General features: G+C 33.2%; 1 protein-coding gene across 28 annotated transcripts in view; it reads left to right on the forward strand.

Annotated features, from left to right (window-relative positions):
- The window catches only part of CASK (calcium/calmodulin dependent serine protein kinase), a 263,121-nt gene that overhangs the window by 184,415 nt on the left and 62,089 nt on the right, over positions 1-16,617 (forward strand). For all 28 annotated transcript variants that reach the window (XM_087937711.1, XM_087937716.1, XM_087937713.1 and 25 more), the window contains 5 exons: positions 2,505-2,585; positions 5,578-5,766; positions 6,323-6,401; positions 11,970-12,055; positions 16,013-16,081. In XM_087937711.1, the coding sequence (XP_087793837.1) occupies positions 2,505-2,585; positions 5,578-5,766; positions 6,323-6,401; positions 11,970-12,055; positions 16,013-16,081 (504 nt within the window). The remainder of the gene's footprint in view (positions 1-2,504; positions 2,586-5,577; positions 5,767-6,322; positions 6,402-11,969; positions 12,056-16,012; positions 16,082-16,617) is intronic.

The raw sequence follows: 16,617 nt of genomic DNA on the forward strand, positions 1-16,617 counted from the left end.
CTAGATGGACTCACACCTGGCTGACAAACTGTACTCAACAAGTAGTCCTTAATGGGTCTAAGTCTACATGGAGGGAAGTAAGCAGTGGGGTGCCACAAGGTTCCATCTTAAGCCCATCTTAAGGTTCCATCTTAAGCCCAGTACTCTTCAATATGTTCATTAACAACTTGGATGAGGGAATAGAAGGGGGACTTACCAAATTTGCAGATGATACTAAGCTGGTAGGAATAGCTAACGCCCAAAAAGATAGGCTCAAGATCCAGATGGATCTTGACAGACTAGAACATTGGGCCATATCTAACAAAATGAAATTCAATGTAGAGAAAAGTAAAGTCCTACACTTAGACGAGAAAAACCAAAAGTACACATATAGACTGGGTGAAACCAGGCTCAATAGCAATAACTGTGAGAGGGATCTTGGAGTCTTAGTGGATAACCAGCTAAATATGAGCTAACAGTGTGCAGCAGCAGCCAAAAAAGATAATGCAATCCTAAGTTGCACTAACAGAGGGATTCAATCAAGATCAAGTGAGATACTAATACCACTCTATAAAGCCTTAGTAAGACCACACCTAGAGTACCGCATCCAGTTTTGGTCACCACATTATAAAAAAGATGTTGAAACTCTAGAAAAAGTACAGAGAAGAGCAACCGGGATGATGAGGGCACTGGAAACTAAAACATAGGAAGAATGGTTACAGGAACTGGGCATGGCTAGTCTAGTGAAGAGAAGGACCAGGGGAGACATTATAGCAGTCTTCCAATATTTGAGGGGCTGCCACAGAGAGGAAGCGGTCAAGCTATTTTGTAAAGCGTCTGTAGGCCAGATAAGGAATAATGGATGGAAACTGAACAAGGAGAGATTTAACCTGGAAATAGGAGAAACTTTCTGACAGTGAGCACAATCAACCAATGGAACAACTTGCCCTTGGAAGTTGTGGGAGCACCATCATTTCACACTTTCAAGAAGAGATTGGACTGCAATTTGTCAGAAATGGTGTAGGGTCTCCCGCTTGGGCAGGGGGTTGGAATAGATGACCTATAAGGTCCCTTCCAACTCTGATTATCTGTTATCTGTTAAGGTTTTGAATATTTCTTAACGTGGGATTTGTTTTATCAATGGCTCACAGAAACAAAAGTTAGAAATCTAAAAGTATAAAAGAAAAGACCAATTATCTAAGGAAAGTTCACTAAAATGGAGAAATAATTATTTAATCATTATTAATGTTATTGTCATTATTATTACACAAAATTAATTGTACCCAACTGTACTAATATTGATTTTATTATGCTTCTTTAAAAAGAAGTAGTTAGAGATAAGAGGTAGAAATTAGGCGAAGAACGATCGTTGCTATATATGATAATAATAACAGATAATCAGAGTTGGAAGGAAAGAAAAAACAAACAGAAGCAGCTAAACCGGCTGGGACTCGAGTTCTGGGGCTAACCTTGCTGCATCGGCGTCGATGAGAGCAGCTGGGTGACCTGGGAGTCGGGACTCAACTGGGGCTGGTGACGGCTGCAGGTAGGCAACCGGGGATTGATTGCTTCAGCGGTGGAAGGCCGGGTGGCAACAGCGGGCGGGGGAAGATGGTGAACTGTGCAGAATCGTAACAACCAGTTCACCCAAACCGGGCCGAACCAGTAGAATCCCACCCCTGGTTATGTCACTTTAAAAATTCTTCACTGTTTTTCACACAACCATTGCAACATCCCCATGATCACATAATCAAAATTTGAATGTTTGGCAACTGGTTAATATTCACTTTCAACAGTAGGAAAGAGACTATAGGCTTGCCCAGAAAACCGCAGGGACTAATGTAGACAGTTTCCAGGAATCAATATTGATTCAGATGAATAATTTTTAACAAAGTAGGTATTTAGAACCAAAGAAATCATTCCCACCTCAGTTTCTTACATTGATTTCCTTACTTCTTGTCACTTCTTGTAAAGTAATAATAGTCTCACAGTGAAGAGACAATGGATTTCTCAACCACCTCCATCCTTTACATTTCTGTCATTTCCTGAGTTTTTTCCTCTTATAGCTAGTTTGCCCTTCCAAACTTTATTCCCTTTTTGCCTCAGCTCATAGATTATTTTTTAATCTACTGTGTATTACTGCCCTATAATCACCTCTCCTTTGCAATCATCAGCGAATGAAATTGCAACTGCCTTAATTTGCATGCACTATTTTTGAGATTATATATACAACTATAATGACGTGGGAAAATACCCGAACAAAGCTGAATACCATACATGTAACTACCCACGAAAACTTAAGAAAACACACACACACACACACACACACACACACACTGTATTTATTCCTATGGATATAGATTGGTCTTTACTAGCATATTAAAGTCTTCCTTGCAGCATAAGCCGATCTGGGAAGTGAAAATAAATTTCTTCTTTCAAACTTTTACTTTGGATTTCATGACTCAAAAATATGAATTTTATTTGTTACTTAACTTTATTCATATATCTACTCTTATGCTTTACAGGTATTGGAAGAAATTTCATGTTACCAAGAAAATAGTGATGCAAAAGAACTTAAACGTATTTTAACTCAACCACATTTCATGGTAACTAATTGTTACGATATCATTTTTTAATATTTACCATAGAAAATAGATTCATGAAAGAAATTATCTGAAAGTGATAAGAATTGGGGAAGGGGTATAATTACTGAGAAATGAATACAGCCTTTCATTGAATTTCAATGAATGAATTTTGAATTTTCACATATTTAAATTATTTCTGTCCCAATGTTCAACACTGAACTGGGCTTAAGGAAGCTAATATCTTTGACATGGATATTTCCCATTGATTAGAATGGATGATGGATAGAAACAGCAATGTATTAATTATAGATATAGAAAATGCATTATAAATATAGTTTTTTTAAAAATTATTTAAAATATTTATATGCATCCTTCAATTTCCTATAACAATAAAGTGATGTGTAAATCAAATAGGACAGTATGTTAAAATATAGTTTGAAAAAAAAGTGTTAAATCCAAAAAGATAACAATATTGGCATTAGCCAGGCCCTTCTTTTTTTAGAATTTTCACAGATATTTTAGATGGCTCAACCTGTAATTCAATTATGGATTCTAAATTTTATTAGAAATAAAACCTTAGTTAAGAATATCTTAGGGACAGTTTATCCTTTAATGATTTCAATTTAATAACACAGGCTTACAGTATTCCATTACATAGCAATGTCAATTCTTACTTATATTATTTTGCCCCATATTTTTTAATCAATCCTTTCAAGATAGCTTACTCTTACTCAGTGAACTCACCTTCTGATAAGGTGAGTCTAATAAGAGGAACATGATTTATTCTAGTCTAACTTATTTTATCAATATGCTCAGCTTTGATTTAGAATAATAAAGCTTACATATTTTTCCTTCACAGAGAGGAAAACAGGTCCTTTTGATATTGATCCTGAATCATGTCAATTTGTTTATGCTAATTTTATTAAATGAGCAACATATTATGTTACGCCCACAATTTTGATTGTAAATATTTCTGAAGAATCATAAATGAAGACAGAACTTTGTTACCTTTTAGAAACAGCAAAGAATGCTCTGAAAATAGGACAGGAATACATTTGCAAGAAAGGATTATCTTACATTTTTATGTAGACCTTTTTAACACACGATAAAGCTCAATACAATAAAGGACTTTCAGAGAATCAGCAATCCCACCCCCCCAAGTTTTATTGGATTTTAGTATACATCAATATATGAACATTGCGGCCTCTGAGTATAATTCATTTTGATACAAACAGCAATAATGGTAATCATAATAGTCGTTATATTATTAATCAAACTTATATAATCCTAGTATTACTATACATGGTTTTTAGAGTAGTTATTCAATATATCAATTTTCCATTTTAATGCTAATGATACTATAAGCATTACATGGTAATACCATCTTTCAACCTCTGATCCTTTCCATCAAATTAATCAGGTCACCATTGCTAATCCACCATTGCTAACACATGTTTATATTAAGACATATTGTTTAGTTGTTCAAAGTCACAATAGGCCATTCAAGTACCAGTCTTCCTATTATTTAAACATACCTAATAATACCATCTTTCAACCTTCAACCTTTCCATCTAACTATTGCTTCCTATAAAGGTGTGTGTTCTTATTTCTACCTTCAGATTTCTAATCAGGCCATCATTATATTAGAAAAAAATATATAATAATTCCTTTCTCTCCATCATCCCTGGTCTTTTTTAATATTTCAATTCTTATTCATTTTTGGCTTGCCTCCCAGACTCCTCTCTTGGACCTTTGCCTCTATCAACATCTGTATCTTCACCATTCAGACTGAATATTTCCCCCATCTCTATTCTCCTAAGCTGCCAGGTCTCCAGAGTATCCACCCAAGCCCCTATCTCCCTTTCAAAAATATCTTCCAGGTTATCTGATTCCATTTTTAAATTTTTTAAAGTACTTTCCCCATGATTTTTTTCATCAATCATTATTGACTTTATCGTCTTCTCTTTCTCATCTTCTTGCTTTGTTTGCTGGGTTGTGTGTTCTATCTTTTCTTCTGTTCTTTCTGCTATCTCCTCTCTTTCCTGGACTCTTTGATCTTCATCCATTATCAGTTGTAGCATATTTTCTATTTTCCCATATATGCCTTGCATTAGGTTTCAAGTCTTATAGATTTGATTAATCCAAGTTTTGTTCAATTTATGGAAACAAAGCTGGCTATTCAAGTAGATAGTTCCAGCATCTTATTATGCCTTTCCAAAACAACACCTGCCCAATTTAAAAATCCATTTTTCTCTGTTTTAAAAGATTTTTAGCTTTTCTCCCCTAGTTCCTTACTTTTAGGTCTAGGATTTTTCTCTCGATGGTTGTTTGCCACCTTGAGAAATAGTTCTAAGAGTCTCTTTTCCTGGACTTTCCTCTTTCTTTTTTCTTTAAAGTTATAGTCTAAATAAAAGGGAATCTTCTCACCCAGCTCCGATCACTGTTCATCTACGCTGCTCCTGCACATTTTTTGTTGCCTCAGCTGTCCCAGCTTCGTGGCAGCCATGATGGCTGCCTCTTCTCGTCGTGGATGAGAGGGAAGAAGCCCTGGGTCCAGCAGGAGAGTTGCGGCTCTCCATGACCTGCAGGGCACCTCTCTTTTCTTCACCACCCCTACAGGGTGGCTTTAGCTCCTTTCGGAGTCCACCAACAGGAAGAACTCGGTGTGGGAGCACAGAGGCCCACTCCTGATGTCCAATATGACCGCGACGTCAGCCGAAGTCCAGAATCAGCAATTTTTTGTTCAAAGATACTGTGCTTTTGGGGGTATCTTTTCTTTAGTAGACTAGGATTGCGTTATTAGTATATGGAAATGCCTGCCATATATATAATTGATATATTAGTGTGTTGTTATTACTATTAGGAAAACTGAAAGTCACATAGCATATGCTGTTTGGGTTGAACTATGGTTGAATAGCTTGAAGTTTTTCAACTATTTATAATTAATTTAAGCTTCTTTGCATTAAAAAAAACACAAAAGATAACAAAATATGAAAATTATATCTTTGTGTAGGCCTTACTTCAAACTCACGATGTAGTGGCACATGAAGTTTACAGTGATGAAGCATTAAGAGTTACTCCACCTCCCACATCTCCATATTTAAATGGAGATTCTCCAGAAAGCATAAATGGAGACATGGACATGGAGAATGTCACAAGAGTGCGATTGGTTCAGTTCCAAAAAAATACAGATGAACCAATGGTAAATAGATAAATGTTGTTGTTTAATTTTATAAGCATGAGTAAGATATATCCAATCATATATCAAATTTACAATTTATCTTTTGTAATAGTATCAATTTATCTTGGGCAAATGAAAGGAACATTACATTTAAAAATCTAGAGAAAAGTCTGTACCAAAAAGGCTTTTAATATAAATAAATATTGATTATATCAGAAAAAGGTTGATTCAGTTAAGTTGAAATAATATACAAACCGTATGAATGTCTTAATTTTGAAATTTGAAGACTTTTTTTCTCACTCTCCTGTGTATTGTATCCAGATAGAGCCTTCTCCTAAACAGTGTTTTCTCCATCAACAGAATGGAAATATTTCTCCTGAACATTCTTCAAAAGAAGATGTATGTTCTAATTCATAGGCCACTTATTGTTTGGGCAGAATTAAAACAAAATGCTAATAGATATTGTGGTGGTAAATTGAGACAGCTCTGAGTACTTCGATACCATGGTCAAATGTTAAAATGCTTAAACTGGATCAATGCCTGAAAAATCTTATTGTGATTATATTTTTTTTATTAGGGAATCACTTTAAAAATGAATGAATTGAATCATTGCATTGTAGCAAGAATTATGCATGGAGGAATGATTCACAGACAAGGTAATATAAATATAAAAGTTAATGAATAACACAAGTTTTATATGATACTATCCTAATTTTCAGAAATGGATTCTAAATGACATTTGAATACTTAGTGTCAAAAATCATATATTGCCTATAATACAATATTTTGCATCACCAAGTCTTGTTATTACTCAAGTTACGTATCAATAGTTCAACAAGCAAAGAAAATCAAACAATGTTTTGCTAAGAGGAACAGATTCTCAATATTAACTAAAGTATATAGATCACTAGTTACCTGGCATGAAGGGTGCAAATAATTAATTTTCCAAGAAATGTATGGGTTTATTATGATAGTAGACATAGGAACCTTGTATCCTCAAAGCCAGTATTTTCTTAACTCCATAATAGTCACCAAGACTGAATGAAAATATGAACATTGAGTAGACCTATTAAAATAAATAAATAAAATATTATGTGACAATATTTTGCCTTTAAAAATCTGTTTGGTTTGTTGGGATCATTTATGCTATGTATCTTAATTGAGGTTTCTTCCATAGTTGAACAACTTTTTCATTAAGCATTAATTTTGAATGTTCAATTAAAATCTACTTCCTTGTAATTTAAATTCATTTGCTTCTGAACCTATATTCTGGGCAACTTGAAATAATTCTGCTCCAGTATTTGATGGAGCAACTTTAAAAAGATATAATACTAGAGAGGAAATGATGCTATCCACTATTAGTGTGTATTTGTTAAAATCCACTCTTTAGGTAATTATTTTATGATTACCAAGTTTGCAGAAAAGAAGGAGCATAAGAAATTTTGAACATCAATTTTATACATTTGAAATATCCTTAACTAATTTAGATATGCTTTTGAAGAACCTATTTTACCGGAAGCAATCAAGCTTTCTGATGCTTACACAATTGAAAAAGTTCAGTGGCTATCTGTATAATAATTATTTGCAGCATTAACATTGACAAATACAATTTATTATTATTATATACAGAAAACAATGTGAAATCACAGATGCCACTTCTTTAGCTGGTGTTGGCCTTCAAATACATCAGATTCTTCCAACGAACCTACGATGTCATAATGTATTAGCATAATATATGTGCCGATCCAAGCATTTCAACTGTTGTGATTGATAGAGGGACATTTTGTCAATGCATAGATTTTCTAAATACTAAGTGGATACCAATTTTTTTATGGTAGCCAGTGTGCTGATAACCACTGGGACCACCATGGCCACTTTATGCCATAATCTCTCACTTTCTATTCTATTCTATAAAGGTTTTCAGAGTCATAATTAAAAACAACACATTTATTTACTTTATACTATAAGCTATGTTATTTCACATTGAACTGGAAATGATCCCATATAATGAACATTTTAATCAAGAATTTACAAATATAATGGTTAAAATATTTCGTTATCAAAAGATAACAAGTGAACTACTGCACCAGTAAGAAAGAGCATTATTTCCAATAAAGAAGTTGTCAAAAGCCTTGCAGTTCTATAATCCAAGCAGATTTTTATGTCGTGGTAACATGTATCATAATATTGTTTCATTTTCCAAAAAGTTTCATTGACAAATAATGTCCTATTTTTAATATATTCCTTCATAAGCATATATTGTTTCATTTACAAGATCCAGAAAAATCTCAAAATCACAGGGCTTATATAAAGTTGACTCATCTCCCAGAATAGATACAACCACTATATAATCTTGATATTATCTCTTTAACCTTTTAAATTTTGAAGTAATAATCACATTTTTTCCTAAGATACTGAAGTTTCTTTATTTCAGAAATATCCATGTTTTCCAATTGCTACAATTGATTTCATATAGTATTCCTTCATATAGTATTCCTAATTATATCTAATTATATTTTTAGTGCTTTACTTCCTTTCTAACCATACATTTTCAGTTCTTACTCTTAAAAAGAGGAAATAAATGTATCTTAATCAAATCTTAAAATATTGTCATACTATGAGTTAATTCCTGAGTTAATATTCCTTTGAAAAGAAACCACCCATCTTTCTTCCTGTCCCTTCATTTGTTAACAATGTCTGTAAGAGTCTGTATTTTCTTTCTTGCTTTATTCTCAGTATACCTTGTTCATGAGTCACCAATTCTTTACAACTTATTGCCTAGATAACATCTTATTTGCCTTTTTTCCTTTTTAAAAAAAAGTTTTTTATGTTTTAATTATTTAAATACATCTTTGTGAGAACAGTGTGGTTCCTGGTGTTTTACATTTTAAATCAGTCATATCCATAGTCACTGACACAGCTTTCTAACATCACATCATTATCAAATTTTCTTCTTTATATTCTCATAAATTATTTTATATCAGTCAATCAATCTCTATCTTCCTTGATTATATACTTATATTCAATATGTTATAGTTTAATCTATTCATATCATTTCATTAATTATTCAAAGTTTCATCTTGATTTGTATCATTCCCTATTAAATCTCCTTTCCAATATTATTACATATATTTTATTTTCTTTGTATCTCCTTCTCTCTACCTTCTCATTTTTGAACAAATATATTTTCCATCTTAATTTCTTTAGCCAACAATATAGCAATATATCCTCATTACCTTGTATAAGTGGATAACAGAATATTTAATTCATTAAAAGCATTCTAATCAATCTCTAACTTCCTTAATCATGTATTTTTATGCTCTTCATGTTTACACTTTAATCTATTCATACCATTCATTGACCATTCAAGATTTCATCTTAATTTATATTATCCTCTATTTATGTCCCCCCGCATCCAACATTACATTTGCCACTATTGAATATATTTTATTTTCTGTGTATTCCCTTCTCTCTAACATCTCATTTCTACACAAATATATTTTCTTGTAGCCAATAGTATCAACATTATAACATTATAACCTCGCTACCCTATATATGTAAATAACAAAATATCTAATTCATTAAAATATTAACCTACTATATGATTATTGTACTCTCTGTCAGACTCCACATAGTATTCCTTTTCATATCTTAAATATTAATCACTTTTATCTGTCTTCCTTGGTTAATCTATTATAAATTGTTATTTTCATGTCTGTTCAATTTTAATTATTTTTATCCTAGTTCTTAGTCCAAACTCCTCAAAATCTATTTTATATATATATTTTTATCGGTAAAATACCTCTTCATGTGGAGTCCCCTTCTTTTCCATTTCTAACCATTGTCTCTAAGTCTCTCTTTTATATTAATTTGTCGTTTCTTTGCTTGCTTACCATTTTCTATCATCTTTTGGCTTTTCCCATTAATCCTTCCTCTATTCTTAATCAGTTTCTGATACTTTTTCTCCCATTTCTCAAAGTTTATCTCCACCCACTTCTGATCTCCTTTCTGTAATTTCCTAGCCATTTCATTTATAAGCATCCAATCTCAGTATTCCCTCCCTTATTTATTACATCTATCATAAACATCTCAAATTCAATTTCTTTTTTCTTCTTTTACATTATTGGTTGTTCTTTTTGTTCCATTTCACTGGTTTCTCTTTCTTCTGGCTCATTCCTCTTCTTTGTTCTTTCTTCTTCTTCTTCTTCTACTATCATCACTCGCCATTTCCAATTTTTTTCTGTATTTTTTACATAAATCCAACATTTTGTCCCACGTCTCATTCATGGCTTGAAGGTCGATCTTTATCTCTTTACATAAGTCATTCATCTTTATATTGCTTATTATTTCAATTGGCCGGTATCCAGTAAATTTTATTTTATTTGAACAAGTGTCTCTTTTTTAATATCAATATTCTCAAATCTTTCTTTCCAAGTAATCAATCAAAATCACCAATAATTCCAAGGGTAATATCTTCTTACATTCCTTGCTCTTTAATTATAATATATTTCAGCTTTCTGGGGTCTTACTGTAGTGCCTTTGTTTTATCCTTTTTAATTTCTTTTGATTAAATCATTAGTTTGAGGGGATGTGCAGGATTTTTCTTTCATCAGCAAGTGGCGCTAATCCAGTTTCACTACCACTCTTTTTCCGTTTCTTTAAATTAGCTTCACAAATTTCATTTTAGAAAATCAAATACTTCTCTTTTAAAACAATTATTTTCTGCATTCAAAGTAAATGCCTTCCAATGCCAAATCCTGTCTGATAGCCAATTCCGAATTAGTGTTCTTCCAAATTTATTGCTTTTAAGATTTTAAAAGTTTAAGCTCTTTCCATTTCCCATTTCTTCTTCCCTCTTCCAAATTGCTGCTAACTCAGTTCTTTAATCTTCTCTGTTATAGTCTTTTAGGGATAGGCAAAAATAAAATGAATTCTTCCCACTCTTCTCCGAACACCATTCCCTGTCTCCACTCCAGCACTGTGCTTAGATTTTCCTTGGCTGTCCCAACTCTGTAGCAGCCATCTTAATCGCTCTTCTCTCCATTGTGGCATAGAGAGCAAGCTCTGGGTTTCCACGGGGGAGTTGCGTTCTCCCCCAGAACCTCACCAGGCACTTCTCCTTTGCTTCTCCACCCCTACAAGGTAGCTATTAGCTCCGTTCAGAGCCCACAAATGGCGAGAAGCCAGTGCAGGAATGCAGACCTCCTTTCGTTGTTTCTGGTCCTGTCGTGACATCAACCGGAAGTCTTGCCTTTTTCCTAATACCTGCTTAATATCAGTAATTACTAACAAAAGCTGTTGGTCAAAGTTTACAAGAAATAAAAGCGTCTTAAATGTTACCACTTTTTTCTGATAGTATCAAGATATTTGTCAGCTGGTGCTCCGTTCAAAATCCAAGAAAGAAATACTTAGACTCTTGTAATTAGAGAAAAGATATTTTTTACTGGAAGTCAAGTAGTAGCAACAAGAGAATTCTGAATCTGAGGAATAGGCACGTACATCACATATATCAAGGGATTGAAATGTTCCCACCCCCAATAGTTCAAACGGTTCTTCCAATTAAAAGTTGTGAACCTCATCATGTGGACATCTTCAGGTGGTGATGATTAGTTGACCTTGGCTTACTCAGATAAAGGTTTGCAGTTGCGCAGAGAAGAGAAAGCTAAGCAAGAAATAGAAACCCTCCTCAGTTTATACAATATTAGTTAGTAACACCTCCAGCTCTCTTCCCATACTTTTCCCCCTTCCACCCCCAGTTACTCATGACAGCCAGAAAGAAGCAAAGCAAAGGAAGAAGATCTTGAAGGCTGACAATATTATACAAATACATGCACATACATACAATGGCTGAAAGTGTCTTTGTAATATTATAGATGTGGGCCATTTTGGAAAATAGTATTTGTCTATAAAAGATGATAAACTTATAAATAAATAAGAGATTTATTAATAGAGACCTGTTCTCATCTCTATTTGCTGTGGATTCCTTTTATTAGAGCTACAATTTTATTCAAAATTACGTAGGAGTATTCCTATTGAATGTAGCAGAACATGTTCATGATTATGTAGCTATACTTCTAGTAATTTTTTTAAGTTTGCAAGATTTCGTATCCACATAGTTTGAGGAAATTCTAATTGTTTACAATATTTAATTATGCATATAGTGGTATGTGGTATAATAATAGAATAGTTTGTAATTGTGCCGTTTTGTGTTCTTGCTTCTGTAGGTACACTTCATGTAGGAGATGAAATTCGAGAAATAAATGGAATTAGTGTGGCAAATCAAACAGTGGAACAACTTCAGAAAATGCTTGTAAGTATGTAAAAAGTTTTTATCTGATTCATTTTACTTTTCATATGAATTAAAGATTATTTAACCTCTGAAATACTACAATTCAAAATATTACTCAACATACAGCTATGTATACCCTCTAGCATTGATAACAATGCTTAGATCTTGGTTTTTTCAGATTGCTTTTTTTTTTTTTTTTGCAAACCTTTCTCAAATAATAAGACATTCTATAGCTTCGGTCCTCTTCTTTTCTGTTTTATTTAACTCTTCAAATAGAATAAGATGGATCATGTATGAAGATGGTTTGTATCATACTCATGTTTGAGTTAAAAAATAAGAACTCCTATGATACAACTTTTTAAAAATACTTCATTTTATGCCTCTGAAAAATAATATCAGATAATAATTGGAATGTGTGGTATAATTGGTTATATCAGAGATAAACTGTTCAATGAATAATGGGTAATTTAAGCATAAATAGTGATAAGATGTGTATATTTAAAGTAAGGTAGGAGAATTGGATCTTGCAGACTGTCAAAAAGAATATCTGTCTGGTTTTAACGTATTTTCTTTTTTCTTCTGTCTCTTTGTTTTTTTTCTTTCTTTTATACTTCTTTTTCTCCTTTTTCGGTCGCAAGACCGAGCGTTTTTTTTTTTTTCCTCTCTCTTTCCCTTCTTTCTTTCTTCTTTTTCTCTCTCTGTTGCATATGTAATGTTGTTATGTTATTTTTTAATTGTAAATTCAATAAAATTTATATTAAAAAAAAAGAAAAATAATATCAGCAACATTAACTTGATAATGGCAGTATTAGGTATATTAAAAGATAAACCGGGATTCTGGAGATATATGACTCATTAACAGTAACCTGTCACTAGTTCATAGTTTTGTCCCATAGTCCCATTTTGGCTGATTTATTTATCAAATTTGTATTACTACTGTTCTAACCAAAATCACACAATTGGATAAAAACCACAAATATAAAAATGACATATATTTAAAAATGTAAAAACCTACATTAAGAAATAAATAACATAAAAGCAAATATATAAACTCCTAGACAAAGAGAAGATAAACGTGGCACCTCATCAATAGAGCTATCTGAGCATATCTCTGGTTCTCTGGAAATGCCAGACCTGATGTCATAGCCTGGTCTTGAGAGCCTTCCATAACGTTAATTGGGTGAAGCTAATCAATTTGGGAGTGGGGGCAGTGATGAGATTCAAATAATTTAACAACCGGTTCTCTGCCCTAATGATTTCTTCCAACAACCAGTTAACCAAACTGCTCAGAAAGTTAACAACCGGTTCTCCCAAAGTCTTGTGAACTGGCTGAATCCCACCACTGGTCAGGGAGGAAATGTTCCATAAAGTGATCATCATGGCAAAGAAATCTTGTCTCTTGAGACCTACCTGATCTGTAGCTTTTGGTACCCACAGCATGACTTCTCTTCCTGAGTTAATGGGTAGGCTAAAATAACTGGGGAGAGTGACAACCAGTACAGCTCACAAAGCAGAGGTATAAGGTACTGCTCAAGTACACATAACTGCCTGCATTCCTGCGTTCTATACCAGCTAAAGCTTCTGGATACTTTTCAAGGGTAGCCCCATGTTCTCACCAGCAGGATCAACATTAACCTTTCCAGGTAAAAACAGTTTTGGTAAAAACAGTCTTAATATTTCCTTTGAACCCATTACTGTGTTTGGCTATGAACAATATGCCCAGATTTTTCCCCAAAGGAGTTAATGTTTAGCATTCTTATTCCATCAGCAGCCAAAAAGTCACAAAAGCAATACCAACAGAACATTAGTCCAAATTTAACTAAATGTAAGCCTATGGAAAGAAATATTCTGGAAAAGTAATGCTTCTTTTCTCTCTTTCGTCTAACTTTTCTTCCTTTGTATATCTTTTTTTTAATAAACCAGGAACCAGGTCCTCTGTCTTGTTTTAAATTGGCATGAACTCCAAATAATGTTTTGAAAAGGGGAATAAAATAATAATTGGCTGTGTCAGTACAGTCAGTCAGTGTTCATTAACTAAGGAATAAAGTTTGACAGATATTTAGTAATAACACTTTACTATTTAATTAAATTACAATTTCAACAATTGTAGAATCTGGGTTAATATTTATTGGGTTTATTTTTTACATAGATTAGTCTTCACATTTTGTTGAAAACAGGAGTTCTATTTTCATTTATAATATTCTAGAACATCTTCACATTGTAATACTAAGGACAAGAAGAAGAGTATTTTCAGAACATTCTGAAGGCTGTGTGCTTTCTCCACTCTCACTTCTCGCACCAATGACTGCATCTCAAACAATCCATCTATTAAAATACTAAAGTTTGCAGATGATACAACAGTGATTGGTCTCATTCGAGACAATGACGAATCCGCATCCAGGCAGGAGGTTGTACAACTTGCCTCGTGGTGTAACCAAAACAATCTGGAACTGAACACATTCAAAAACATGGAAATGGTGGTAGACTTTAGGAGAAACCTTCCCATACCACCACCTCTTACAATACTAGACAACACAGTATCAACAGTAGAGACCTTCAGATTTTTAGGTTCTATCATATCACAAGACCTGAAATGGACACCTAACATCAAAAACATAATCAAAAAAGCACAACAAAGAATGTTCTTTCTGCGCCAACTCACAAAGCTCAAGCTGCCCAAGGAGCTACTGATACAGTTCTACAGAGGAATTATTGAGTCTATCATCTGCACCTCTATAACTGTCTGTTTTGGTTCTGCAACCCAACAAGACAGACACAGACTCCAGAGAGTAATTAGGACTGCAGAAAAAGCAATTAGCTACCAACCTGCCTTCAATCGAGGGCCTGTATACTGCACGAATCAAAAAGAGGGCTGTGAAAATATTTATAGACCCCTCACATCCCGGACATAAACTGGTTCAACTCCTTCCCTCAAAACGATGCTCTAGAGCACTGCATACCAGAACAACTAGACACCAGGACAGTTTTTCCCCGTATACCATCACTCTGCTAGACAAAATAATTCCCTCAACATTGTCCAACTATTTACAAAGTCTGCACTACTATTACTATTAATCTTCTCATCACTTCTTATCGCCCATCCCCTCCCACTTGTGACTGTATGACCGTAACTTTGTCGCTTGTATCCTTACGATTTATATTGACTGTTTCCTAGTATAATTTGATTGCTTATTGTACCCTATGGCTATTATTAAGTGTTGTACCTGATGATTCTTGATGAATGTATCTTTTCTTTTATGTACACTGAAAGCATTTGCACCAAGACAAATTCCTTGTGTGTCCAATTACACTTGGCCAATAAAGAATTCTATTCTTTTAAGCAACTTTCATTTTTGTCTGATTTAATTTTCCCTGTTATCTTTTTCCTACATGCATGTATTTGTCCATAAAATAATCCCATTCTTGGAATCCAGGTTGATTTGACTTTTTTCACAAAAGGAATAGTTGATTGCTTTCAGTAAATTTTGTTTTAATTGTTATGTGAATTTTAAAAAAATCGTCTTCAGTAGTTTTGTTTCTGTTTTAAAAAGGTAATTTGTTGGACATTTTAGTTTATGCCATTTTATTGGCAAGCTTGTACTTTACCAGTAACTTATGTATAGTATGTTTAATAAGTGTCGTGTAGTTAACAACTACATTTAAAAATGGCTCAATGTCTTTGTTGCTGAAGTATGTACAAATTAGAGGGAACATGATAAAACTGCAAAAAAAAAAAAAAAACAGCTTGCTACTACCAAATATGATATGCTCTAAAATACTAACCTTATTATAAATACTTATAAACACTTCAGCTTTGTGCAAAGAGAATTTTTTTTTTAGTATATTTGGGTCCCTTTTGAAATTTGGTGACTAATTTTAGAAATAAAAACCATAGGCGTTATTATTTTATTAAAATATTAGATGGTTTTGGGTGCACCGTTTATTTTTTATACTTTTTTATACTTTTACTTTCTCCAGAGAGAAATGAGAGGCAGCATCACCTTCAAGATTGTGCCAAGTTATCGCACTCAATCTTCTTCATGTGAGGTAATGAATTACTTGCTTTCTTCTCAGTCTTAAAATTAACTGCCTGCTCATGGCTGAATGTTATTGCTTTCTGGGAAATTGTTTCTGCCTGTGCTGTTAGATCACACACACCAATTTTACAACAAAGATAACGGAACAAAGGAGTAGTTCTATCCACCTACTGTGTTGTTACTATTTCATATTCATTACATCAATTCATTAAATATTACATAAATGTCTAAAATAAAGCAAAACTATTCATGATAATTAGGTCATGGAATAATTAAAAACAAGCTGAAATAATAATACATCTGGGCAAGATAATTGAAATATTTTTTTAAAAAAATCTGGAAAATTAATTCTGATTGTTTCATAAAAGGATTTGCTGAAAAGATGCAATGATATGACAGTGTTTTTAATATTAAAAAATAAAATTTAATATTATTGATTAATAATAATATTGATTCAGATTGATTAAAGAACCAGAGGTTACATTGGGGAACAATGAAACAAATCAAAATAATGAATGCATCCAGTGAAAAAGCTGAATATTTAAT

This window comes from Pseudonaja textilis, chromosome 7, assembly GCF_049901715.1.
Source record: "Pseudonaja textilis isolate UNSWEBS1 chromosome 7, rPseTex1.2, whole genome shotgun sequence".
Lineage (NCBI taxonomy): Eukaryota > Metazoa > Chordata > Lepidosauria > Squamata > Elapidae > Pseudonaja > Pseudonaja textilis.